The 27149-nt window shown below is 37.8% G+C and overlaps 1 protein-coding gene across 14 annotated transcripts in view; it reads left to right on the forward strand.

The window, feature by feature from the left end:
• The window catches only part of MECOM (MDS1 and EVI1 complex locus), a 627611-nt gene that overhangs the window by 554525 nt on the left and 45937 nt on the right, over positions 1-27149 (forward strand). For 6 of the 14 annotated variants that reach the window (XM_027541659.1, XM_027541631.1, XM_027541676.1 and 3 more), the window contains exons 3-5: positions 7479-7613; positions 19538-19640; positions 23089-23305. In XM_027541659.1, coding sequence (XP_027397460.1) covers positions 7479-7613; positions 19538-19640; positions 23089-23305 — 455 coding nt within the window. Of the gene's footprint in view, positions 1-3831; positions 4601-4685; positions 4841-4892; positions 5087-6001; positions 6284-7478; positions 7614-19537; positions 19641-23088; positions 23306-27149 lie in introns of those variants that run through there. The other 8 variants (XM_027541687.1, XM_027541732.1, XM_027541715.1 and 5 more) reach the window with 7 other exon arrangements.

The raw sequence follows: 27149 nt of genomic DNA on the forward strand, positions 1-27149 counted from the left end.
AAAAATGTCAGGCTTGGAGTTCAGTGTATATTTAGCCTCCTCAAGAAAGCCAAAACTGCAGAATTAAGGGAACTCTACTTAGGCTGAGGTTATAAAGTGCCTTCCTCTATAAACTAAAAACATAATGTCAGGGTGAATGGGAACATACTTTATTAACTTTATGGTATTGAAAACTGCCAGCAAGTTGTCTTGTTTTTAAATATTGTCCTCTGCAGAGTGTTACAGGGCTGTTTGTCCACAGGAAGCCTATTAAAAGTGGACAGTGCAGTCATTTCATCTGGCTTTGGCTGGACTGCTTTTCTTTCCTTTAATGATGTGCTGGAATGTACCATGCCCATAGGGTCTCCATTAGCAGAACTTTTACTTCTGGGACAACCATGAAGTTTAAGGCTTAAAAGAGGCATCAGCTTACAGTCTTGTGGGAATCACTTGAATACTGGAGCACTAACTTCTTACTGCTTTAACTAATATATTGACTTATTTTAAATAAACAGTTACACAATGAAGGCAGAGCCAGTGGCCTTATTGGAAATCTTTGAGTCTTTTCAAGATTCTGCAGTCCATGCAGATGGGGGGAGGAAGGAAGGGGCCTGAGGAGGGTTTATGCCCTTTTCAGACCAAGAAGAAAACACACTAACCTCTCCCACCCCAACCCTTCCATCAGCCAAAGGTGGATCTTTGCAGCTCCCAGAAATCTATCAAGTCACACTCCAACCTCCTATCTTCCAATGCCTTTTTCCTAGTAAACAACAATTAACAGAACAGGGCAGAAAAATCAATCGGTCTTTTTGGGAAAATGTTCTGAAAATATGGTTCTTTTTTAAAAAGCATTGCCGACAAGTCACTCTATGTGTGACAAATCACTCCGTGCTTTTAAGCTGTACATTTGTTGTATGTTCTATTCTGTCCCCTTAATATTTAGATCATCTGTGCTGATACATGTTTGCAAATTAAAGCTGGTTTGAGATTATAGTAAAACCATTATTTTTAATAGCCCATTTCAAGGGCAACGCTAAACACTGCAGAACCGGCATGTTACTGATTACTGCTGAGCAGACAGCAGCTTTTGCAGATTAATTTGTAACTGGGAACTACTGTAAACAGATTTCACCAGAAATCCCAAGGAATAAAGGAAATTGGTGGTGGTATTTGTCTCCTTATATTTATTTATTGTTTTAGAAACCTCCTGATGGAGAGCGAGTTAACACGGAAGAAAAGCAAGCCCCCCTGCAAAAACCTTTTCCTCCCGGCCCTCCGGCTCCTCTCTCTCCATGTCACTTCTGATCAGGAGAGGCAGGTCGGGGTCTTCTCCTAAAGGGTTATTACTAAAATAGCCAGAGGCTCCTTTCATGATAATTAAGGCTCTTCTAGCTACTCTCACATTTCAGGACCCCATTTTTAAACTTCAAGTTGGGTCGTCAGGAAAAAGCGAGGTGATTGCCTTTCCGTGAAGGTATTATAATCAAAGAGGGGAGGGGTGGGTGGGGGAAGGAGAGAGAGAAGTAAAATTGAGATTTGATGTTTGCCCAGGCCTTTCAGTCTTTCTCACAAGTTATTCAGTGGAGAACAAGACTGATGATGATATTAATAAAATAATAATGATGAGGCTAAATAATCGCCTCTCTAGATCAATCTTTCAAGGACTCAGAGAGAAAGTGTTAACTCTTTTGGCTTTGTCTGGGGAAGCGAATTTGATGCACAGAAATAGCCTTAGCTCAAGCTGGTGTCTGCCGGTCTGGGCTGCAGGGTGCACCGGTACAGGCTTGAGGCTCCGGAAGGCATGGGATCGCGCGCGGGGCGGAGGGCAGAGCCCAGCTGCCCGCGCCCGGCCGTCGGCAGCCGGTTCACCTGGGTGGCTGGAGGCCGCAGATGCCGCAACTTAATCCGGGTCACAACGCCATCTACCGGCTTGATGACACATCTGCAAGTACCCAGACCTTGAAAGTCGCCCCGCCTCCCCCACCCGAACCCAATATAAGGGGAAAAACTCGGAGGCCCTTTCCACGAAATCCTAATTTAGCCAGGAGCTGCCACTGATTCCATACGAACTTTTGTTTATCCACCATCATTTCCTCCTTTTCAGAGCAGCTTTGTAAAGGGCAAGGGGGCGGGGGCCAGAGGCTAGGGCGGGGGACTGGGGCGTTGAGCTCTCTCAGACCCCCTGATCAGGCCGCACTGTCTGAAGCAATCGGTTCCCCCAGATTACTTGTATTTAATACACAATGCATCATAAAACAAATCCCTCATCCTGACAGGAAGAAAATAGAACAGCTCATAGCTCGAGCCGGTCCAATTTATGGCTAAATTAAAAAAAAAAAAAAAAAAAAGGCTCCTACAATGGGCAAGTTGAGGAAGGGCAGGAAATCAATGGCAGCAAACCGGGAGCTCTTAAAGGTTCTCAAGCGCCGAACTCTATGGGAATATCTGACCGGGTTTTAGGTTATTTACAAAGGATTTTTCCTGTCCTACCTACCACTGCTGTGCGATTTTCCCTCAAACAATGGCCATTATCTGAAATAACAGTTCAATGTCACAGATAACAGGCCACCGAAACGAATTAGTCACCACCTCTTGTCATTTTCTCCTCCTCCCCACATCCCTCCCTTTTGTTACTATTTTTGTTTTTAAATCAGCATTTTGGGGAAATATAGATCGACTAGATTTACACGTCTATTTGCACTTAGAGAAAACAAAAAGGGACTTGTACCGTCTCTCCGTGTGCAGATGAAGTGGAACATAAATGCGCTTTCCATCCTCTCTCTTCACCCCGCCCCCTCAAGTGTCCCTTTTACTCGCTTACTTTGCTTAACTTTACATTGTTGAGCTAAGTTGGATTTTGCCCATTTGTTTTTATGAATGGAGTTTGTGATTTTAAAAAGCGTTTATTTTCATTTAACCGGTGGATTTCACTAAAATGTCTAAGCTTGGCTAAAGTAAATCCATAGACACTTTTATTTTGCCATGCATTCCCTATAGTCTTTCTTCCAGTGTTGTTTCTGGAATGTGTTGATAAAAACAGAACATATATATTAGAAAATCATTAATCACCGGGTATTAGTTGTCCCCTCAAAAAACACGCATGAGGTTAAAAGTTAAAAAATAATCTGAGTTATCAAAATTCCTTAATTCCACTTTGGGGCGTTCATGATGTTTTAGTTAATGTATTAAAGAATATGACAAAAACTCACGAAACAATTGTCAACCTCTCTCGGCCCATAATAGGCTATCTGGGGAGGTTATATGCAAATAATGTTTCGGATTTTTAAAATCCTTCTAAGAAAAATATGATTTCAAAAGTAGCATATTCTTCTGCTGACCTGTAATGGAGAGAATAGAGTACGAATTTCAATGATAATAATAAATACTTAGCAAAAAACTGGAACCGTCTTTTCCAACTTTTTAGGCTACTGTTTCCTGAGAAAATCTAAACTAATGATATTTAGCATGAGCCACAGTCTCTTTACTCTAAACGTCTTCACCCCCTCCAGCGCCCCACCCCCATTCTCGGAGCACACACCCTCACACCCCGAAAACACTTTTCCACCCCATCACTCCCATCCCCCAATACACACACACACACACACACACACACACATACGCACACGCACACACACACTTGTGCTTTCAGGACACCTAAACAGAGGATATTTCCCTGGGGAAAGAAATCCTGCCTGGCGAGATCTCCCCATTGGTTGTTTACCCGGAGAAATCTACATGTTTAAGGGGGATGGTGCATCCGTAATCAGTCTGACCCTATAGGACTGAGTCTTAGCGACCTTTTTGTGACCTCTCCCGCCAGAGGAGGCTGCTGTCACTTTAAAAATTTACTGAAAGAGGAGCCCGTCTGGCTTCCGATCACTCTGGGGCGGCGGGAGATAGCTCCCTTTCTCCCTCTCCCCGGGTTCTTTCTGGATGGCCGAGCAGATCCTCTTTAAAGAGACAGTTCATGAAATAGAAACCCGGCGGCTGAGCTAGGAGTTGCGAAAGGGGACGATCCCGTGAGGGTCTACGACCAGGAAAGGCGCAGCGGAGGATCAGAAAGGGGGCTAGAGCTCCCCTCGCCTCCCCAGGCCCCCCACCTTTTCAAACTCTCCTCCTCCTGCCTGTATCTCCCCCCCCCCCCACCCCCCTTTGGACCGGGAGAGAGAAGTGGAAGAAGTTTTAGTGGGTTTCAGATAACTTTCATTACACATCGGGCTGATAAGAGCAAGAGAAAGTGAGAAAAGAGGGAGGTGATGTGAACCAGAAGGAATAGCTCGGAGCTCATTTAGGAAGGGGGAAAAAAGCCAAAACACACCAAACCCGGGTCACCCAGACAAGCGGAGACTTCATTTCTGGTCTTAAAAATACACTGTTGGCGGACAATAAATCTGAAACGCGTGGTCCTGGCGAACAGATCCTAGAGACGGACAAAGTTATCAAAGACCATTCGGAAATCGAGACTCGAGGCTTTTTTTTTTTTTAAACATCTCGAAATGTGGCTCGGGATCGTATGAAAGGATTTTCGTGCAGGAAAGCTGGGGGCTGCTGATTATTTTGTTTGTTTTAATTCTTCTGTGATTGCCTTTTATTGCTGAGTTGAGGCCATAGAAATCTTAAGGTAAGAGAACTAAAAAAAAAAAAAGTCTTGGCGATATGCATAGTTTGTTACTTGGGACAGTTTCCTGCCTTGGCACCCCTTCTCCGGGGCGCCCCCCGCCCCCCAGCCTTCTTTTCCTACTTGCCCGCTGTCTCGCGGAGCCCTGTGCTTATCTACGTTGCCGGGACTGCCGATTTCCTTGTTCCTCCTGTGCAACGGTGCGGTCTGGACGCGTCTCCGGGGTGGGTCGTCCGGCCTTCGGTGGGTCTCTCTGCCGGCTGTCGGCCCTCCTTTCCTCGCGCTCTTCTCCTCTTTCCCCTCCCTCCGTGTGTCTGTCCGTCGGTATCAGGGACGCAGAAGGTGGGGTTGCCAAAATCTGAATTCCTGGCACCGGCCACGCGACTTTGGAGCCGCTTTCGGCCGAGTTCCACCTTGCCAAGTAACAGCTTTGCTGTCCAACATCGTGTGCTGCTTCGCGAGAAAGTCACATTCGGACCCTTTGGCTAGGTTATGGGGATTTTTTTTTTTTTTCTTTCGCTGTTGGTTTTTTGAAAGGGCCTTTCTCTAACGTCCACCTAAAGGGAATTCTTTTTTTTTTTTTTAAGCTATCTTTGGGACTTGACAGCTTTTAAAAACACAGGAGTGTGTTAGATGAAATGACGGAAGATTTGTTGTTACTTTATTTTATTCAAGATTTCCGAGACGATTAAGACATTTGGGAGACAAATGCAGTTCTGTTAGCAAATCAAAAGCGAATAATTCACCCGGGGTCGGGGGCGGGGTGGGGGGGGGGCGGAGGTTTCTGGAGAAAGTTAAGCTTTTGTCTTGGGGCAAGAATACAGGGAGTAAGAAAGTTAATATGTTGGTGAAATATTTGAATAATCATATTACATATATGTAAAAAGACATTCTTTGGAAATGAACCTGTTTTTAAATTAATTTCACTGTTGACAGTGGCAATGGCAATAATGTTAACACGGAGTAAAATTACACCTAGTATTTTTATGTGTAGTATATGCAATACTTAACTCTCTGCCCTCGCAAAAAGGGAATGCTGGAAAGCTAGGGGGATAGATGATTTTTGACTTTGAAATTAACAAGTTTTCCACGTCTTTCTGCAAATATGAAATGGAACTGGTGTTGCATTTCACTGACTTCACCCTATTTCCTTCATTAAATATTTCTCTAGTGTGTCAGTAGAACTGCTTTTTTTTTCCTCCTGCTAGTGGAGAAAATAAACAACAAAGATCAACCAGAAATCAAACAAACCAAAAAACAAAACAATCCCAACCTTTTACTATTTTAAAGTGTGTATTGCTGTTGTTATTTGTAATACTTGCAGACATCTGAGGAGAGGGTGAATCTCAAGTTGCCATTTAAGCTGCTCAGCATTGAGAGTTGAAGAAAACAGCTTAAAGTTTGTAATTTTATCAATGAGAAATTGTTCAAATCTGTTCTCACTAGAGAGGCTATTTAATATAGACTTTTTGTTGTTCTTAGTGTGAAAGGTGTCCTTGAAAAAGACTTGATGTGTGTGGGTGTGTACGTGTGTGTGTAGCAATTATTACTCCTATCTTATGTTTCAATTTTTCTTTTTAAAATTGTGGGACTACTTATTGCCCTTTAATTGCCTCATGGCCAAAGGCATATTCATAATGCCTCTTGACTAGAACCCTCAGAACACTGGGCTTCTTGAAGTTTGTGGTGAGTTAACCATTTGAATCTGTAACTGAGTGATTACCTGAATTCTGTGCAAAATTGCTTTGGGTCTATACACTCCAGAGTTTAGTTTTAACTTTTACAGGTATAGATACAGCAGAGTTCTGAGTGGGAGGGGGTTATTTAATTCATCAATTAATGTTCTGGACTATATTGTTTAGTCTTTGATAGGAAACGTCCTCAAGTTTGGGTTAACTGATTGACATTAACATTACCAGACTTTCTAGTTATTCACCATCAGGTCAACAACTCTGCAGCTTTTAATATTGGTGTTTAACAACATTGCTGCTAGTGAATCTGAATAGCCTCCTTTAAGTAGACACAACTTTAAAAACGGACATTTTCCATTTCAGTTTTAGTTTAATAGGTATCCTGAGTAGTGATTAATGTTTAACATAGGTCAAATGTAAAATCTCATGAAAAATAACAATACATAACCATATATAATGATGGCAATTTATTAAAAAATTTTTATATATTGTTTACTTCTTCACAAGCCAGTTTTGGTATTTAACTTACAAAACATTAAACTGAAATATGCATTGGCATAGGGTACCTAAAACTTTAGGTTGACATATTTTTCACGAGTGTTTACCAATTATTTATTTTCATTTGTTTTTCTTTGGTCAGTAGCATCAATGAGACGAATCTTACTCTCTTCTTCAGATAAGGGTGTGATTTGTTTCATGGTAGTGCAATACAAACTAAAAAGGAATTTGACAATATTTAGATTAAAGTTTTTAAATTGCATTAATTTAAAGTGCAAAAATGTGAAAGTATATGCTTACAAGGGCAGACTATCTTAACATAAAATATTGACTTCTACAGTTTAGAAATATTATGTTAATATATGGTGTTCAGTATTTTTTTTTTGTAAAAAAATCACATTGGACAAATAGCACTCTTTTATGAAAAATAAGGAATCTGACATTTTTGAAACCAATTGATCAGTTTTTGTAGTAATTTACAATTGCTTTGTTCCTTTAAAAGCAGTACCGCTGCCACTTCTAAGATAACTTACTATTATTCCTTCTGTATTAATATGCATGATGTCTCACTTCTTTTCTCATAAGGATTCGAAGTAGGAAACATACATTTGAATAAAATATTTTCAAGCAATTAATTATTCTAATGAATGAACTGATATAGAAATCGATTGTTCTCATCTTCTTCTTTCTAGATCTTAGATGAGTTTTGCAATGTGAAGTTCTGCATAGATGCTAGTCAACCAGATGTAGGAAGCTGGCTCAAGTACATCAGGTTCGCTGGCTGTTATGATCAGCACAACCTCGTTGCATGCCAGATAAATGATCAGGTATGTTGTAAAGATTTTCTTGTCTTTCTTGGAGAGCACTAAAGTATCAGTGAAGCCTGAAGAATAAAAATAACAGTGAGTTGCAGTAGACCCTTGTGGCCTGTTTTTTGATATGGTGAAAGGTAATGCCCAAATATAAGATGCAGAATAAAGTAATTTTCAGTATTACTTTCTTTCAGTACTTCTTTTTTGGGTAGTTTCTTCACTTTGTGTTAGTAAAACTTCAGAAATGCTCTATCTAGTCTTCTGTGTATGACTGAATGATTTAAAAACTGAATACTACTTATTAATAGGTACTCTTTATCAGTTTTTCTTTGCCTTCATAATAAGGAGTCATTCATAGAAAGTACTGAACTAATCAAGAACACTGAATTTTTGCAGAAATTGCAAGTAATACAGTTGAAATATATAGATTTTATTTTAAATAGTAGGTAGATATAGATGTATGATCTATGTGTACGGTTATCTGATTATGCATTTGGTTTGCTTAATTATAAACAAGAAACACTTAGATTAATCAAATACGTTTTCTGTTGTTGTTGATGTGAATAGTTTAAAAGTATCACTGCTGGAAATTGCTTTATAGAAGCTCATGTAGTGAGGTTAACTTTAATAACAATAACTATGAAACAAGATCATGAAAATATCATGAAACGTATTCTGCACTCAATAAAGTGAGGTTATGAATCTTGTAACTTAGTATGATAATACCTAAAACAACAAGAAGTTCAACCTGTTAATTTGTGTTTTATAAATATCATTGGGTTAGAATATAATTATACTATCATCATTTATTTCTTTTAAACCAATGGTTACCTAAATCAAATATGTTTCAAAGATCATATTAAATTGGTTGCTTGGCAAATCTACTAAAAAATCACCACCAAGAAAAAGAAAAGTTTAAATTAGATGTTTCCAACTGAAAGCTGGTAAGTAATGCTAGCATCATATGGTCTATGACTCTATTTCAATCATTGTTATGAGATTATTCTTTGGCATTTTACCAGCTACCAGATAATTTTTACTGACTAACCTGTATAAGAGGTAGTAAATTATAAAATTCACTTTAAATGGGAATCATTTAAAAATCTTCAACATATATCAAAAGTAATAAACCAATCAATTGTTTTTTTCCCTTTGCCGTAAGAAAACAAGAGGCATTACTGGAACAAAGTAGATCATTATTAAATTAGCTATTGCTTATGAACAGAAAATATCCCATCTATCATATGAGTTACTGTCACCATCAACAACAAACATTTTTTGAGCACTGACTATTTTGTCGATGTGGGAAATACATAGGTATTATAAATGGGTGAGTTGTGCATGTGATGTTGCTTTAAAAAGTAACTTGAATACCTCAAAAGGCAGTTTTAAGATGAAATAATGTAATTATATCATAATAGTTATTTGGTATTCATATTTACTGACAATAAGAGCTATTTCCTTAAACAGATAGAACTGTTGCAGGACTGGTGAAAAGATGGTTGAAGAATGAGACTTGTGGACAATGTATTTTTTTCATTTAATATTTATGTCTAAATTATTTTTATAAATATGCTTTTGTCCTTGGGAATTGTGATTCCATTAGAAAGGGAAACTATTTTGTTATTCATAAGTATGAATTAGTTTGCTTATTAGAGTAGGCATTTATAATTTTCATATGGTTACTTTTGAGGTTCCCATTGTAAAATGCATTGCTTTCAAAAGAAAATATGCTGGTCTCATATCTTAATGAATAACATGTTTATGTATTTTAACTGAAGAACCAGGGAAACTAGCTAATCAGGAAAATCATAAAAGACCAATATTAGACATATACTATTATTTCTGTAAGTTCTCATTTTAAACATATATTATGCTGGCAGAAATCTAAGATGGTAACAGAGTGCATATCAAATAACATAGTTGTGAAATTGACATTATATGGTCAAGTAAGTTCACCCATAAACAAGAGAGGAAAGTCAGAAGTAAAAGTCAGATTTGTGTGGTAGGCATATATGCATACAATCATACTTAACACAGTTTACAAAAGAGAGCAGACACCAAAATAGTGTATGCATATATTATAAACATACTCATCTTTAAATATATATGCATCTTTTCTAAAAGTCATTTAAGACTGGCAATTCCAGTCAGCTTTGAAATGTGAATGTTGGACTATATATAGTGATAAAAAAGCTGACTAAAGAAATTCTCTAGGTCTATTTTTTCACTCTTTTCTGTGAGGAATAGGAGCTGCCAAATGGTGAATAAGCATAACTCATCACTTAATGAACGTTCCCATTGTGTGAGATATTTAATATCCAGATATAAAGAGAGACACCCTAGATCAGGAGTAATTATGAAACATGAACAACATCAACTCACCTGCCCAACACAAAAGCAAATGAAGCACTCGACCAGAAACTGTAAAAAGTGTTTCTCTTTGCTCTGATTCTTAGATAGAGCTCAAGTTTATAAAATGAATTTTAGATAAGTCCTGGACTACAAAAAAGAAGAATTTTGGAGGAATCTTTTAACTGCAAGCTAGACATTGTGATAATTAGGTTACCTAGCAAAGAAAGATGACCTAAAATAAAAAAGAAGATATAAATTACATATCTGTACTTTTGCAAAGATATGCATTTAAAAAAATTCTAATATTAAAGATCAAGTTTAGTCAATTTGGATCAGTTTTATAATGATGTGAAGGAGTTTTATAAAACAGAAAGAATGTATCTGCTGAAGATGATAATGCAGTTTGATAATAGTGGGACAGTCAGAACATGCATCCTGGATAAAACTCATATTTGATTTGTTTGGGGGTGATGAAGTACTTAGAAACAGCCTGGATTTTGATTTTCAGGTAAAGTTGATAAAGGATGTAATCTGTTTTATATCATAAAAACAAAGGCTATTCAATGAACATTTTCCTAATACCTCTCTACAAGCATTTTATTTGAGGGGATTTTCCTGAGTTTAAATCTTCCAATAGATTTCTGCAAGTTGTTTTATTGCAGATTTTTTTTTTCCAGGCCAGAGTGAGCTTTATGGCAGCTTTCTTTCTTGACAGTGCTCCCTAGAAGACTCAAGTTTGTTTTTAGATATCTTTTTTGTTGCATGTTTTCAGAATTGTTGCAGTGACTTTTCTTGGAGATAGAAATTCTGAAAACACTGGTGCCCTTGCTAAACCATAATTTCTAAGTAGCTGCAGCTTCTGACTAATATCCTTATTCCCCCCTGAAAATATTATATTAACTATAGTAATTTACCTTTGTGAATGAAGGCTGCACCAAAGACACTAGTAAATTAAGTCACACTCCAGTCATAAAAGAATAGATCCACTAAAAACACCCAAGGTTCTTTATCCTTGAAATCCTAATTATTTTTTCTCTTATTCCATAGTTTCTTTATACTATTACATAGCTACACCGCTATGGCACAGATTTTAGCTGGAAGTATTTACTGAGAGAGACAATGCTTCAGTACAGTATTTTTGTATTTTAAGGGTCTGAATTGTTCCTGGTTGTGGGTGCAGATCTGGGACTGGGAAGTAGATCAGGGCAGGAGCAGAGGCAGAAAGTTGGACGATGAAAGTTCTTTCCAGAAGAGGTCCTCAAGAGGACCAGATGTGCAGAGGAAGCATGAAAATGGTTTATTAATTATTTAGAAGTTTCATTACATATGGAAGCATGCATATGTCTAATGTCAGGTATGCCAAACACCTAGATGATTTACTGAGTGTTTTGTTTTTTTTAAATCTGGATACTCTGATGTCCTTTTCTTTGACGTCTTGTCGATTCCTTACTTTTACACCCATTTTGATGGATGGATAGAGCATGTTGCATTAGGTCTGGTCTCACCCTGCTCCCACCTTTTCCTCCATTCTTGGAGAAGTTTCCTCAGACCTCCATGTTGCCATACCCATCACCTAGATTAAAGGCAAGAGGGTCCACAACTCATGCCCACCCCCAACACCTCCCCATTAGGCCAGTTCTCATCTCAGGACACATTCACAAGCTTAGTGTACTTAAGAAATAGCTCTCTGGACACAAGTTTTCCTCTAATACTTCTTCATGGTGAGATCATTTTAGTGGTAATCAGACGGATCGCTAAGGCCGTATTCGTGAAAGTGAACTCTTTCGACTTACACAGCACCTACCTTTCCTCTCGTGATTCCAAGAGCGATCTGGGCATGTACTCTGGGGTAATGTTTTTTAGCTCTGTGTGTATTCTGCACCACAGAAAGGAACACACTTTTATTCAAGCTCCTGGCCTGCCCTAACATGGTCTACAAGTGGAATAAAGTTCTCAGGAACCCAAGACATTATTAATCTTGTCATTTACACAAGGTGATAAGTCCTTTCATTTTTAAACAGGCCCTTGACAGTTGGTATTTAGTAAGTACACTAAGAGAAGTCTGCCGTTCACTCCAAAGAAAGCGAAATGCGTCGATAAGAGATTATCTAATGCCCGATGTGTATTTTGAAGAAATAAGACCTAGAAGAAGGAGTGCCCCTCAGAGAATGCATAGTCAGAATTCACTTAAGGGATGCTGCCAGCTCCCTTGTGGTTGAGGAACAGCAGCAAGATCCTACAGTGTTTTCAGCTGGAATAGGCATTGTTCTCGTTTGTGCTTTACCTTATAAAGTTTTAACTGCTTCCAGGACCATCACGGCTGAGTGGCACACCCGCTCTCCCTCTCCTTGGGTCCAAGTCAATGGTGCTATCAGGCTGCTGGGACACTACAACAGTATTATTATTGCAGGCTTATTATAGGCTCAATTATCAAGTTATTTTCTTTGGCTTTTAGGAAAAAAAAAGCATGCCTGCATCATTCAATTAATGCAATTTGTGCAAAAAAAAGCAGGGAAGATCAATTACATAAAAGCAAAATATAGTATCTTAGCCTCTTTCTACTTTTTAAACATGTTTGCATCAACTGTCAGGTGATTTGTTAATTTGCTCTTCCTTTGCAAGGATTTCTGTCCGCATTCTCTATGACCTCTTTTGATGTTAAAATTATTATTGGCTTTGGCCATTTTCTTTGCTTTGTTTTTAAGTCAAGTTCCACTTTTATACCAAAGTTATGTTCTGCTGTTTTAAGATGAATGCCAGCTGGCAATACCCAGAGACTGGCTTTGTGAACGGTGCCTAAGTGGACTTTGAGGGGATGTCGTCTGGCTGATAAGTTACTTCCTTCACCCGAAGATGAAACTGTCTCAGACATAGTTTGTCATTTGCTATTCACATGATAAAACAAATAACATCCCCTCCCCCCAAAAAAAACTTCCATCGTGTAATTGTGCCCAGCACACAGGCCTGTCATAGCACTACAGAAGGTAGGGATTTTTATGAAGATTGATAAAGCACGTAAGTTCACTACAAAGATGATCTGTGCATTTTAAGTAATTCATGTTTACATGTACACAACATTTTTCATACAGGAGGATCTCAAAGCATCACACCCATACCAGAGTCTAGCTATTTCTGGAATAGCATCAAAAAGATAGGTGTCAGAATGCATCACAAGCCATCAAAGAGGAAAACATGTTGGTCAAGAACACAAGAAATGTGTCCAGCCTAGTTAAAAACCCAAAGAAGATCTTTAGTTTCCTCTCTTTTTGAGCAGTCTGAAACTGTTGAGGATGATCAGTTTTATAGAGTCAGGCAAAATGGCCACATTAAAGACAGGTTGCTAAGGAATATTTCTTGTGAGGTCTATAGCGTGATCTTTAGAGGTTATTTAACAGGATGCTTGCAAAGCTTCCAGGCTGGTTACACAACAAGCTCCAGGTCTAATAATAAGTGGATCTTTATCACTTGCCCTGTTCTTGCAAACTAGAATCAACAGGCAATTCTCTCTGTTTTATTTCATCCAGTAAATTATACTTGGCTTTCTTTTCATGTTATTATGGAAGAAATAAAAATGTGTATGTGGGGGGGGCTTCTTCCCCATTAATATTTTTGTTCTTAAAGTAGCTAGTGTATATATATATATATATATATATATATATATATATATATTTCTGGTTTGAAAGCAGATACATCAAGACTTGCACCTGATATTTCTCTGTTAATATTTTCTAGTCTTTAGACTGTTACCTTGAAGACAAACTCAGAATACTGTGTCTTTGGAGAAACTAAGGATGGTTTGCTTTAGCAAAGCTTGGCCATGACAGTGTTTCCATGTTGTTGGACAAATTTCTTTACATTCTGTTATTAATCTCTGTCTGCTGAATACACTTTTTGTTATCTCTTTTAAATCAGGATTAGAATGTGTAACAGGGTCCTTCTTTTAGAGGTGAAAAAACTTGACATCACTCCTGCCCTCCAGAATTGGGGTTTCCCACAGTACTATGCATAGGTCAGGGGTCCAGAGCACCTTTCCTAAAGCCAGCACGTGTGCACACGTTGTCTCTGTGGGCTTGGTGTTACTTCTGCAGCACCAAGACTGACAGATGTGTTTATATCAAATATTGACTTTGTTCAGATGTGCAAACTGTCATTTACCTCCCCTCCCACCCAGCCTCTAAACGTTAAAGTTCCATTCACCTTTTCCTAGTCTCAGACTGTTATGAAGCTGTAGAAAATAAAGCATTCAGGCTGAATAGTGGGAGTTGGGAGAGAAGGAATCAACTATCTACTTCAAAGCGAAAAGACAGAAAAGACAGCAATAGTCTGAAAAAGTTGTCTCAGTACAGATTTTGCAGGGAGTACGTTTCTCCATTATTTCAATTATTACAACTTCCTGAATAGGTTGAAGGTCACTCATAATTCACACTTCTGCCATTTTCAGACATGCCAAATGTAGTCTATTAAGCATAAATAAAACTTCCAGTGCTTGACCAGGAAAAATAAACGGGAATTCATAACAATGAGTCCTTGTTCATCTTTTTAAAAGTAAATGGTGTGTTTTCTTTCTTTCTTGTTCTCCCTCTTGGGCACTGAATTTTTCTCCTGTCTCAGTAGTGCAAGCATAATACTTTAAATCGACCCAAGCATAGCAAGCCAGACGGCAAGTCTGGTCTGACAGATTCTAGATTTCTCTATTTTATAAGATTAGAAACAAGAACCCACATTATTACCATTTATAAATACAAATGGTAGCCATCATCAATTTGAGGGAGGAATTGGTTGAACACAGGCTCTGACAGTATAAGAGAAATAATCTGAAAGTCTTTTATAGCCTATTACCTTTCCTATCAGAATGCTTATAGTGTCCATACTTTATTTAGTGACTGTCCTCTTGGGGTTAAATAAAAGAAATTTAATAAAAGAATATTTAATAAAGTGTGATTAATTTCAGTTCCAACTGTACATAATAAATTGTTATATACAACATATATTACATATAATATGCAATTTATAAAATATATCTTTTATGATATATAATTAGAAAATCATATGCCATTAAATATTAATTTATATTAATACAATAAATTGCTGATTTTAAAAAGTTTCCTCAAACATATACTTAATCACATTTGTAAATCACTATAAAATATATAACATATCCAAGCACATATATACTGATATATAACATTGTATGAAAATATAACTTTTGGCTGTCTAAATTTGCTAAATCAAATCCACATCGCCACTGCCTTTTTTACCTTTAGCTTAGCCTTAACTGAACAGATATCCTTTTGACATTTGGAACCATTACAAGGTTTGATTAAAATAAATTAGGAATAATAGTTATTTTTAGAGTAATTCTATATACAGGTATAATGTTATATTTATGCCTTAAATTGTGAATTTCACCAGCAGTAAAAGTGAACAATTTGGGAGATTTTGAGTTTTATCTTCAAATATCTGAATGATTTAGAATTTTTTAAAAACATATAAAGAAATTCCACTAGTGTGTTTTTTTAGCAAGTTTTTAAAATATAAGAATACATAAAGATCTGTTAAAACATTTACCGTAATATTTATTCTTATAAATTAAAGTATTCAGAGATCCAAATATAATATCCATATTTACAAGGATAAAGATAAAAAGCTCTTTGGAAAGATTAAAAAGAGTCCAGCAAGATATTGGGAAAATTATATTTTTTCTGTGATAAAATGAAAAGACCATCTTAACTTTCAAAAGTTTCTATGAGTTAGGTCATGTTCATAACATGTTGTATTTCTGCAATTTGGTGTATTAGCTACCAAAAAGAAAAGTCTAAAGGAGTTAACATAGTTTTAAAATGTTTATCATGATTTTTAAAAAATGGAATTCTCATATAATCCTCTTTCTTTAGACTGTAAGGCCCTATTCCTCTATTTTTTACCTTATAATGGGAGGAGTTGTTTCCCTTCTTAAAGAGCATTCTGAGAGAGACCCAGCAAAATAATAAATCAACAACCCTTTTATATCCATTCCAACTTTTTCTAAGTGTTTGAGACTTTTGAGCCCCTCTTTAAATACTTGAGTTGAATTCATCATAGAATCCCAGATCCAGGACATTTTTATTTTGGTTCCAGATAGCTTTTTCCATAAAACCCCCTGATGGAAGAGACCTGTTAACTCTTTTATGGAATTTTAACAGAGGAATTGATTCCCTTCCATTTTTCTCAAACACAAAACACAGAGAGGCTATGTTAGTAATGTCTCTGCTCCTGGTGCCTAATTCGGATGACCTATAGTTCATAGGGCTGCAATATAGTCGAAGTTTTGAGAATATACTGATTTTAAAGATGTTATAATTATATTTTTATAAGCGTGGTCGAGCATACAACCTGCAGGAGAAACTGCCTAAAGCACTTAGGTTTTTAATTATATTTTTTATTTGCCTAAAGACCTATTTTATAACATAAAAACATAGATGTGATATCTTATTTTCTGAAAGGCTTGATTCCACCAACATTACATTCCATTTTTCCCCCACATAATTGTTTTGAGGCAACAAATTGTCATTATGTTTTCATTTAAACTGCTCCTCTCACTTCCCAAATGCCTGTTGGTATATTATTATTGCTAGGACATAAACCAACTTTATATGTGGACATCTCTGAATTCAAGTATTCAAATTATACTTTGGGGCCACTGTAATTATAAGAGGAAAGACATAATTTTACTTAAGTCTCTTTAAGATCTAAAGACATGAGATATGATGAAATGGCAAGTGGTAGCAACACCTTGAAAAAAAGCCCTGGATTTCTAAGGGTGGTAGATGGGATTTCAAGCACATTCTTATATGATATGAGGAAGCATGCCCAGAATCTGCCCTCATTAGGTCGGGCTCTTGCCAGGTCTTTTCAAACCTCAGTTTCATGAGCACCATAAAAATTCACTTAAAATCGAAAAGAACACCCTGAAGTTAAAACCCACGCTGCCTAGCCTTGCCTTTTGTGGCCTGGAATGTCACCTTTTACCTCCAGTAAATAAAGCCAAAATCAACACTCTTCCATGTCTTTTATTTTTTATGCACTCAATATTCTTCGCGTGACAATCTGGACACTTAAAGGGAAATTACAGTAGTGATCTATGTCCCAGCAAAGAGAATTGTCTTTCTAATATATAGTTACAATGTATCCATCACTTTCTTTTGTTTCTTGGACTGTTCACATTGGATTGAATAAATCTAAAATGGAATTAAAAGAGACATGATAAATAGTGGACGCCAAAGAAGTAATGATATCATAATACTTTCTTCCAGTGATCTGGCGTGTGTGTCTCTGCAGCATTCCCCAGCACAGACAATTGTACCATTTTACGGTCTTGCGGGATATTGTCTCTTTAACCTCACTGTTTCCGAGAAGCCACCGAAAAGTTCTAATATGTCACAATTCAAATGTCAACATGTTGTTGGAAAGGAAGCTAATAAGTTAAACCTTTGAGAGATGCCAAAAGAAGAGGTGATTCAAACTGTTGAGAGAAGTCCATTGTTTTCTAAGGGGAACTAGGACTCTAGAATGAATCAAGGTACTAACAAGCATGTAACTGGAAGGGTTAGAGAGAAAAAAAGAAAATGAACACATTTTTTTTTTAAACCTGGTAACTTTTTGAGCAGTCTATTCCTCTCAGTGTACTTCCAAAGAAAGCAAAATATAAATGTTACGGTTAATAAGATACAAACTATAAATTCTCTGGTTTTTATAGAATCAGCACATAACAAGGAGTTATTTTCCTAAGATAGTCTGGATTCTATCTATGGATAGAGATAAAGAATCTTAGGTCATATCATATTAGAGGAACATTTTAGGTCGTATTATATTAGAGGAACATTTTACGTTTGGCATTATTTTCTGTAAACCAGCTTCATATGGTTAAATTACTGTTGCGTGACAAAAAATGATTCTATTTTGACAGGAAAGAAACTAAGCAGAAAATACTCCTCATTGAGTTATTTTTTGAATTTAACACAGTTTTGTACTCTGGCCTTTTTAAAGAAAAATAAACAATTGGAGTTTAGAGCCACCTACTGGAATGAGGAGGCACGTACTTTTGTTTAATGTCCTCTGCTTTTCAAAAGATAAACAAATAAATATAATTAAAGTTTTGCACATTTCTCTTGATCTCATAAGACATTAAATTACTCAGCTTTTCTCAGTTTGAACTATTAAGTGATCCTGCAAGAAACCACAGTTAGAGCAAAGTTTTCTCAAAATAGATCCTTCCCTTTTCTTAGCAGGGTATGCCAATTCGTGTTATGTGATTTTTCACCCTGTTGCATTGAGACTGAGCAGAATTGAATCCCTAGTTTTGTTGCTGTCATTATTACTCTTGGTGGAATTTGTACGTGTGTATGTGTCTGTATGTGAATGTAATTATTCTCATTTAAGAATTTTTGTTTAATACATACTCTTAGAATTAAAAATTAAAACCTTTTGTGTTAAAATGAAAAAGCACCTTAAACATTTTCATGAGTAAGTCATTTTTATATTGAGATATAATTGATATATCCATTATATTAGTTTCAGGTATGCAACATAATGATTTGATGTTTATATATGTTGCAAATCAGAACTAAATGCCTTTAAAATGAAGAAAGCCTGAAGCCTGGACAAGTAAATTGGGCAATGACTTACCTAAGGTCACTGAGCTGGTCAGGGAAAAGGTAGGCAGCTCTTGGAAATTATAGGTCAGGATTTTTTCCATAATTGCCACACTGCTTTTAGTCAGTCATTAATGGATTTATTCAACCCTTCCTCTCATCAACATTTTGTGTGAAAGTAAGAGGAATAAGCACCACCCCCAAACCCTGGTAAAAGAATCGATTGAAAGCATAATGCTTGCTTTCAAAGAGTGGGATCAGGAGCTGGGTCATGAAGGCAGGTCCTGGATCTGTGAGTATCACTTTTGATTGATAAAAGAGGGATGCAATGTTTAAAAAAAGAAACACTCTCTTTTAAAACTATGTGTTTTTTTTTTTTTTTCCAGATCTTTTCATGATTCTTTATGTTGGGTCCCTCCAGACTGTTGCCTTAAAAGCACCTTGTTGAGAAAGTGCTACTTTTGAGAACATGTTCAAGAAGGGGCAGTAACTCTGCCCCTGCCAGCCTTTGCCCAGCCACAGCTGGATAATGCAGGGCACAGGCAACAATCAGTTGTGCATGGTTGACCAGAGTAAGGAATTCAGAGAAGGGATCATCTTTTCTCTGGTGATTTCTTTATGTCTCTTAAACATTGTCATAAATAAATGTTTAAATTCTTGGTTAAACATTTCACAAGGTAAATGTGACACAGCAAGCCTTGCATTTAGAAAATTTGACTTGTGAAGTGGGAGTTGGAAAAAGATTTGTGAATTGGCATGAGAGTCCCAGCTTTCCGTTTGTCAGCAGAGGGCTAATTTTCAGTGTATAAAACAGGAAGTCATAGTTCTTTTGATGAAAATTAAAAGGAATATTTTGTTAAAATATGGGAAAATGAACAGTTATCTTAGTGTGTATCTTGCCCTTTCTTAACATTCACTTCTCTTTCTCTTTCCTACGTTCGTTGTCTTTTGAAGATATTTTATAGAGTAGTCGCAGACATTGCACCAGGAGAGGAGCTCCTGCTGTTCATGAAGAGTGAAGACTATTCCCATGAAACTATGGCACCAGATATCCACGGTTAGTACCACTCACGCCGCCCTCTGCAGCACCCTTATTTGGAGACTGTGATGGAGCCTGTCAAAGGATCCATCGCGCTTGGTGTTTGTCCGTTTCCCTGGCTAGTCATTGTCAGCTTTAACAAATTCTGTCCCCTAGAGTGGCTATTTCTTAGTGTGACACCTGGCTAATATTACAGTGAAGCTAAAGTAAGCAGAGGTCTTTTCTGAAATGGAGGACAAAGGAATTTTGAATATCTGGATTGAGACATCACATACGTAAGCCTTTTATCAATGCCTTAGACTCTGGTGAGAGTACTTTCATGCTACAAAAGACATTTCAGGGAGCGTGGTTTGGGGCTTTTGAAAATCTAACAGTTGTTCCTCCCACTTAATATTCTATTACTGGAAAAAAATATTTCTGCTTGAGTAAAATCCTAGCCAGCATGATCACATGGGAGGCAGCTGTAGGGTAGGGAAAAAGTACAGATGAGGAAATTTTAGAGTCAGAGGAATTTGTATTTGTCAGGGACCCATTCTAAATCAAAGAAGGAGGCATAAAAAGGAATTTTGATGATTAGCGATGTATATTCAGATGAGAGTAAAAGGAAATTTTATTTGTATTGGTTTGTATTATTGGGATGAGCATTTAATATTTTTTTCTTTCCTGTTTCTCTCTCCTAATACAGTAGGACTTTATTCAGCATAATCTAGTAGTGTCTTTAGAGTGTTTCATAGTTGGAAGGATCAGTAGGAAGGGGAACCCATCCCAGCTTACCTGAGAGGTCGGTTTGGGGCTGGCTCCACTTCCCATCTGTCTGGCATTGCCAACAGGAGAGCCTTAGCTTCAGCTTCTGCATCTCCTGTGAAGAAGCTACCACCATTGGCTGACTCCTTACTTGAACATTTTTTACTTTGGCTAAGCTGCATTCTGCCTCTTTGTAAATTTATACCAGTTGTATTTCAGGGAGCCTTTTGGAAATTGTTTTCTCCTTAAAAAACTATAACAAGTAAGTGGTTTCAGAAACCCAGACTTGTCAACTAGCCTGGTAGAGTTGGAGCCTGAATGGGGAACCTGACCCAGTGGAAAAGGGCTCTGACAACAAGGACTGCTTAGATGATAAAAATGAATATAATTTGGGCTTTCTCTGGTATGAGGAAACTTTAATCAGTGAATATTTGCTCTCAAAAGCTTTTCAAATAATTATTTTTTGAAATATAAATACTTAGTGTACTATTCTGAAAAGTATAAACAGAGGTGACTGTTTTTCTTTTAGGGCTACTTTTCATAAATTACCTGTGTTTACAATACTCTTGAACACATCCATTGCTTTTTATTTTCAATGTGTCATATCCATATCCATACTTACACCAGATACATTATATAATGTCTATAATGTTTAAATGGTGATTTCTATTTCATACTCCTAGGAGTTAATGTTTCTTAGGAAAGAGAAAATAAAATACATGCTTTGTACACATACTGAATGCTAGATAGTATAGGCTCTTCATTGTCCTCTGTAGTCTTTTAGACATAGAGCAAACTTTAAGAAAGATCTTATTTCCATTATACAGATAGGGAAACAAGGCCACATAAGACTACATAAATTGTCTAGAAAGTGGTAGAGTCAGCATTCAAACCAAGGTCTTGCCATCTCTAAATCCTATGCCTTTTCATGTATTATGTGGCCTGGAGGTTGTTTGTGTTCAGACTGCTGGCTGAGATCCTAAAGTTAGATCTTAAACATGTGAATAGTGTCACAAACTATAAGAAATATTTCCATTACCTAGTTGATGTTATTGAGAAACCCGTCTTACAGCTGAGGTGATTTATTTTTGAACACCTCCCTCTTCTTTAACCAAGTCCAAAACTGACAAACCCCACTGAATCTACATACTAATTTCTTTACCTTTCGGGCCCCTGTGTTATTGGTTTAGTTTAATCTAAACCAGTATTGTGGTGGATTACAGCAATGATGACCCATGTGATCTTGCTGCTTGGCTTCTCAGGCTGCAGTGGGGTGTTCCGTCTTTCAGTGGCTTTCTGTACCCTTCTTAGCAGGGACCTAAAAAGCCCCTAGTAACCTGCTACCCTCGCTAACTTCATTTCCCACTCCTCCCCTACATGCGTCCTATAAGCCTGTCACACTTTACTACGGCTTTGCCTTTCTATGAGCCTACATTTTTTTTTTTTTGCTCTTTCTTGCCTTCTTCATTGGTCCATGTTATTCCCTCCCTCAACCTGCTCCACTCAGCTGAGTTTTCCTCATTACAAAGTCTTTTCTAAACCTCTGTCCCCCAGGATGGATGGATTTGGCACATTCCTCTGGGCTCCCTTAGTTCCTATGCATGGATCTGTCATAAAATGTATCACACTATTTGTTCTCATGTGTATCCCCTTGGCTTACTTATGTATCCCTTCCCTAGCAAAACGCCTCACATCCGGTAGGTGACTAAAATATTCCCTCAAAGACATTCAGTCAATGAGTAACTGGCTATGGGTCCCGGCTGTAGGTCTGCAGCACGGATTGTGTATCCTGTTGTGCGTTGTCCTCTGTGTCTTTCAGCATTGTGAGCTGTTTGCAGGACTTCTGTGATTGCGTGGGTGTGATCAGTGCATAGCATTTATAGCCTCCTGAGTGGGCTAAAAGCTATGCCAGTGGAAAGAACAGAAACAATGCTGTCGCTACCTGACACTCTATCACCTTGTTATCTCTAGCCTCCCACTATTACCATTTATTTATCTTACTGATTTAAAGTGCAAATTCATGATATGTTGGCTCTTTAGCAAAGCCATGCCGATTAGCACTGACCTGGGAGGAACATAAATGAGCCTGGAAAAGTGTTAAAATCATGCCATGTCCCATTATAAGAAATGATGAACGTTAAAGCATTTCCAAGTTTATTGATGTTAGCCAGGCTTAAGTAAGGCTCAGACAGGGACTCTCCTATGTCCCCTACAGGTAACATGGCACTGTGAGAAGGGTATGGGACAGAACAGTTCAAAGTTTGACATAACTACTCAGCTCTATAATTCTTGATTTGTTACTGAACTTGCTGAGCTTCAGTACTCTCATCGGAAAGTTGGGAAACAAATCTGATATGTAATTCCTCACGGTCAAGTTTTAGGACAATCAATTATCCATGAACAGGTTTGAGGTCATAATGATGCTCAGTAAACGGTCATTATGACTTTATATATCCTGAGAATATTAAAACCTGGAAGAGTTTCATCATAAAGTTTTATCTGATAAGAAGACTATTGGGGCTCCCCAGTGATCACTTCTGTTACAATTCTAGGCTCTGTGCTGGCTTCTCTACATTTATTATTTCTAATCCATGTTAAAATGGGAGTGGTGCAAAGGACAACCCAATAATTTCTATTATGTCTTTCATAAGTCGATAAGAACTGGTTTGTGGCAGTGCTTCCTGATCGCCTAGTTCTGATAACACCTGAATTATTTTCGCAGAAGAACGGCAGTACCGCTGTGAGGACTGTGACCAGCTCTTTGAGTCCAAGGCCGAGCTAGCAGACCACCAGAAGTTCCCATGCAGCACTCCCCATTCGGCTTTCTCAATGGTAGAAGACGACTTCCAACAAAAGCTCGAGACTGAAAATGATCTCCGAGAGATACATGCGATTCAGGAGTGTAAGGAATGTGACCAAGTGTTTCCCGACTTGCAAAGGTTAGACATGGCATGCTCCACTACCAGAACGTGTTTGTTTGCTCTGAAGTAAAACGTTGTTTATGCTGAATTTTCAGAATTGGTGCAGATGGGAAATTTGGAACAACAATGAGCTGGAAAAATGTATTAGTCACAGGTTTGGAAGTCATTTTCCCCAGTAAATTCTCACCTGTAAAATGTTTGCAGTGAAGTTGGAATTACTTATTTTGATGCCAGAGAGAAGATAATATGTTTATTATTATTATTTATGGAATGTAATTGGCAGCTGAAAGTTTAACATTAGAGTAAAACGTAACTTATTGGATGAGTCAAGAGTAGAGGAGGCAACAGTGGTGCTGATTAATCTAATTATATATACTGAACAGTAAAGCTACTTTCTAGAAACATTTAGATGATAAAAAAGAAACTTCTGATACTTAAGGAAAGCTAGATGGTCTTTTGATAGGTCACTGTAATCTGTGGATTTAACTTCTACTATTTATCTAAATTGCACATATAAAAGAATAACAGAAACATGCCCAGTGAAGAAAATGTTGAATTGTCTTAAAGGGAAGAAAAAAATAAACAAGATCTAAATGAAATAATTCTTTGATACGTATTTTTAACAAAACAAATCACATTTCAGTGACATATTAACTTTTTATAGCCCTGTGAATTTAATTCAGGAACAATTGTTTTGTTTTGTTTTGTTTTCTATTAAAGAAAACAACAACCCTTGTTGTTTAGTCACTAAGTCATGTCCAATTCTTTATGACCCCATAGACTGTAGCCTGCCAGACTCCTCTGGCTATAAGGATTTCCCAGGCAAGAATACTGGAGTGGGTTGCCATTTCCTTCTTCTTCTCAGGTGATCTCCCCAACCCAGGGACTGAACCCAGGTCTCTGGCATTGCAGGCAGATTCTTTACTGACTGAACCACCAGGGAAGCCCATATTTTGCAAACCATATTGATAATTACACTGCAACATGATCTTTCAGATCAGAGAGGTATTTAGTGTTAGTCACTCCGTTGTGTCTGACTCTTGGTGACTCCATGGACTGTAGTCCACCAGGCTCCTCTGTCCAAGAATACCAGAGTGGGTTGCCATGCCCTTCTCCAGGGGATCTTCCCGACCCAGGGATCGAACCCAGGCTTCCCACATTTTGGACAGATTCTTTACCATTTGAGCTACTGGGAAGTATATTTAACCAGTGGGTAAGTTGTATGTTTGTTCCTACTTAATGGTTTTTGCCTTGCTCCACAAGCAGTTTTAATAATTGTATTCATTACTTTGCTTTTAAATCTGGGACCCATAACCAGGATTTCAAGTGGACATGACATCGTAGTATTTAAATGGGTATGGGAGTACATCAGCTAGCTTTACTCAAGGCTGTGAATTGCTCACAGTCTGTTTTGGACCTTCCACCTCTTTCACTGTGCTTTCTTTCCTTAGTGCCCCCCTTCCTCCTTCTCCTTTCCCCTCTGTTGATTGCCCTGCATCTCTCTTTTTATAGGAAAGGATTTCATATGGTAGTCATTCATTTTAATTCATTGATGACCAAAAAAGCATCAAGTATAAACCTATTCCTTGAGGAGACTGAGTCAGAAGAATGAATCTCTAGCTTTGAAAATTCAGGCTTCATCTAGCTATTAGAGAGAAACCATTCAGGTGACTAAGAGGGCTTTCCCAATACCCTTTAAACTCATCTTTAGTACTTAACATAAACCCACATAGAGAATAAATCTGTTATATATGTTTGGCAAATCATGGATTTGTAATTTAAAAAATCACAGCACATCTCTTAAATATATTGTGTCCTAATTAAAAGCCAAAATGAAATCACTAAATACCAACAGGTGAGAAAAGTATTTATACTGTAAAGCCATATCTCTGATGTCAGAGGGTAAGTATATTTCCTTCTATTTTGTTATCAAAAGTATTGGACAACATTATAAAACAAAAACTGACATCCTCAACACTAAAATATTGTGTGTAGCAGTACTTCTTAGGTGGAGGAACCTTCTTACTCTGGGTGTAAGATTAAGCCTAAGTCAGTGCTACTTTATGCCAAAACCAACTGTCAATTTAGTTCTTTCAGTCAAACATTCAGTAGCAAACAATAAGGAAACCTAATTATCTGGCATTGGGTGAACTCTCAAAACTCACTTCTTGGTAGCTCAGTCAGATGGATATATCATGTCGCTGTGCAACCTGATACTGATCATCCAAGTGATAATTTGGGTTATATAATTTAGCCGGTGCAGAACCTACATGCCCTGAATATTTTCCACTTTACTGAATCTGATATTGTTGCTTTATATGTTAAGCAAATGAGAATTCCTTTCTTGACATGGTATATTATTCTGTTCTGTATCTTTTGTGTAAAATATTGAGAAAGGAATGTATGCTAAGTTGCTTCAGCAACCCTTTGCAACGCTATGGACTATATAGCCCATCAGGCTCCTATGTCCATGGCAAGAATACTGGCAAGATTCTCAAGGCAAGAATACTGGAATGGGTTGCCATGCCCTCCTCCAGGGGAATCTTCCTAGCCCAGGGTTCAAACCAACATATCTTATGTCTCTTGCATTAGTAGGAGGTTTGTTTACCACTAGTGTCATCTGGGCAGCCCACCCTCTAAAACATGGGGGCAAGAAACAAAGGTTGATATGCATGCAAAAGATGGAAAGAACTCAGAAGGCTAAGCCAAGCTCTATAAATTGGGGTAAAATTCTTTGAAAAGTGAAGTTTCATTAATGACTGACTGGATACTTTTATGTTTATGAAAAGAGTGAAAATAAGCTTTTGTAAGAACCACTTGCCTTTTTCTTTTCTATCACTGATTAGCTGATAGCTGATAATGATCAGGGAGCAATATGGGTTTTAGGCTGGATTAGAAGAAACAAAGAAAAGAAAATTTGCCTTACTTTGCTATCATTTCCCCCTTTTGTGTTGTTTACTATCTATACTTCTTGTTTGTTTTTACATTTTTATTGTATTTTACTTGTATTTTTAATGTTTTTTATTGTGGTTAAGGGGCTTCCCAGGTGGCTCAGTGGTAAAAAAATCTACTTGCCAGTGCAGGAGATGCAGGAGACATGGATTTGATCCCTGGGTCGGGAAGATCCTCTGGAGAAGGAAATGGCAACCCACTCCAGTATTATTGCCTGAAAAATCTCATAGACAAAGGAGCCTGGCAGGCTACAGCCCAGAGGGTTGCCAAGAGTCAGAATCAACTGAGCATGCCCACATTGTAGTAAAAGTCACATCATATAAAACATGCTATTTTAACCATAGTTAACTGTACAGTTAAGTGGCACTAAGTACATTTCTACTGTTGTGTAACTCTCACCATCATCCCATCTCCTGAATTTTTCATCTTCTTAAACTGAAACTCTATCCGCATTAAACAATAATTTCCCATCCCTTCCTCCCACCCACCCACCACCTGGTCCCTGGCCCCTACCAATGTACATTTTGACTCTATGAATTTGACTATTCTTGGTATCTCGCATAATTGATATCAAACAGTATTTGTCCACCCCTAATGTATATTGCGGAGAAGGCAATGGCAACCCACTCCTGTACGCTTACCTGGAGACTCCCATGGACGGAGGGGCCAGGCGGGCTATACACAACTGAGCGACTTCACTTTCACATTTCACTTTCATGTGTTGAAGAAGGAAATGGCAACCCACTCCAGCGTTCTTGCCTGGAGAATCCCAGGGACGGGGAAGCCTGGTGGGCTGCCGTCTATGGGGTCACACAGAGTCGGACACGGCTGAAGTGACTTAGCAGCAGCAGCAGCAGCAATGTATATTGGAATAGACTTTTAAGGTTAACTTAACATATGTCCTCCAGAG

The sequence above is a fragment of the Bos indicus x Bos taurus genome, chromosome 1 (genome assembly GCF_003369695.1).
Source record: "Bos indicus x Bos taurus breed Angus x Brahman F1 hybrid chromosome 1, Bos_hybrid_MaternalHap_v2.0, whole genome shotgun sequence".
In the NCBI taxonomy this organism is placed as follows: Eukaryota; Metazoa; Chordata; class Mammalia; order Artiodactyla; family Bovidae; genus Bos; species Bos indicus x Bos taurus.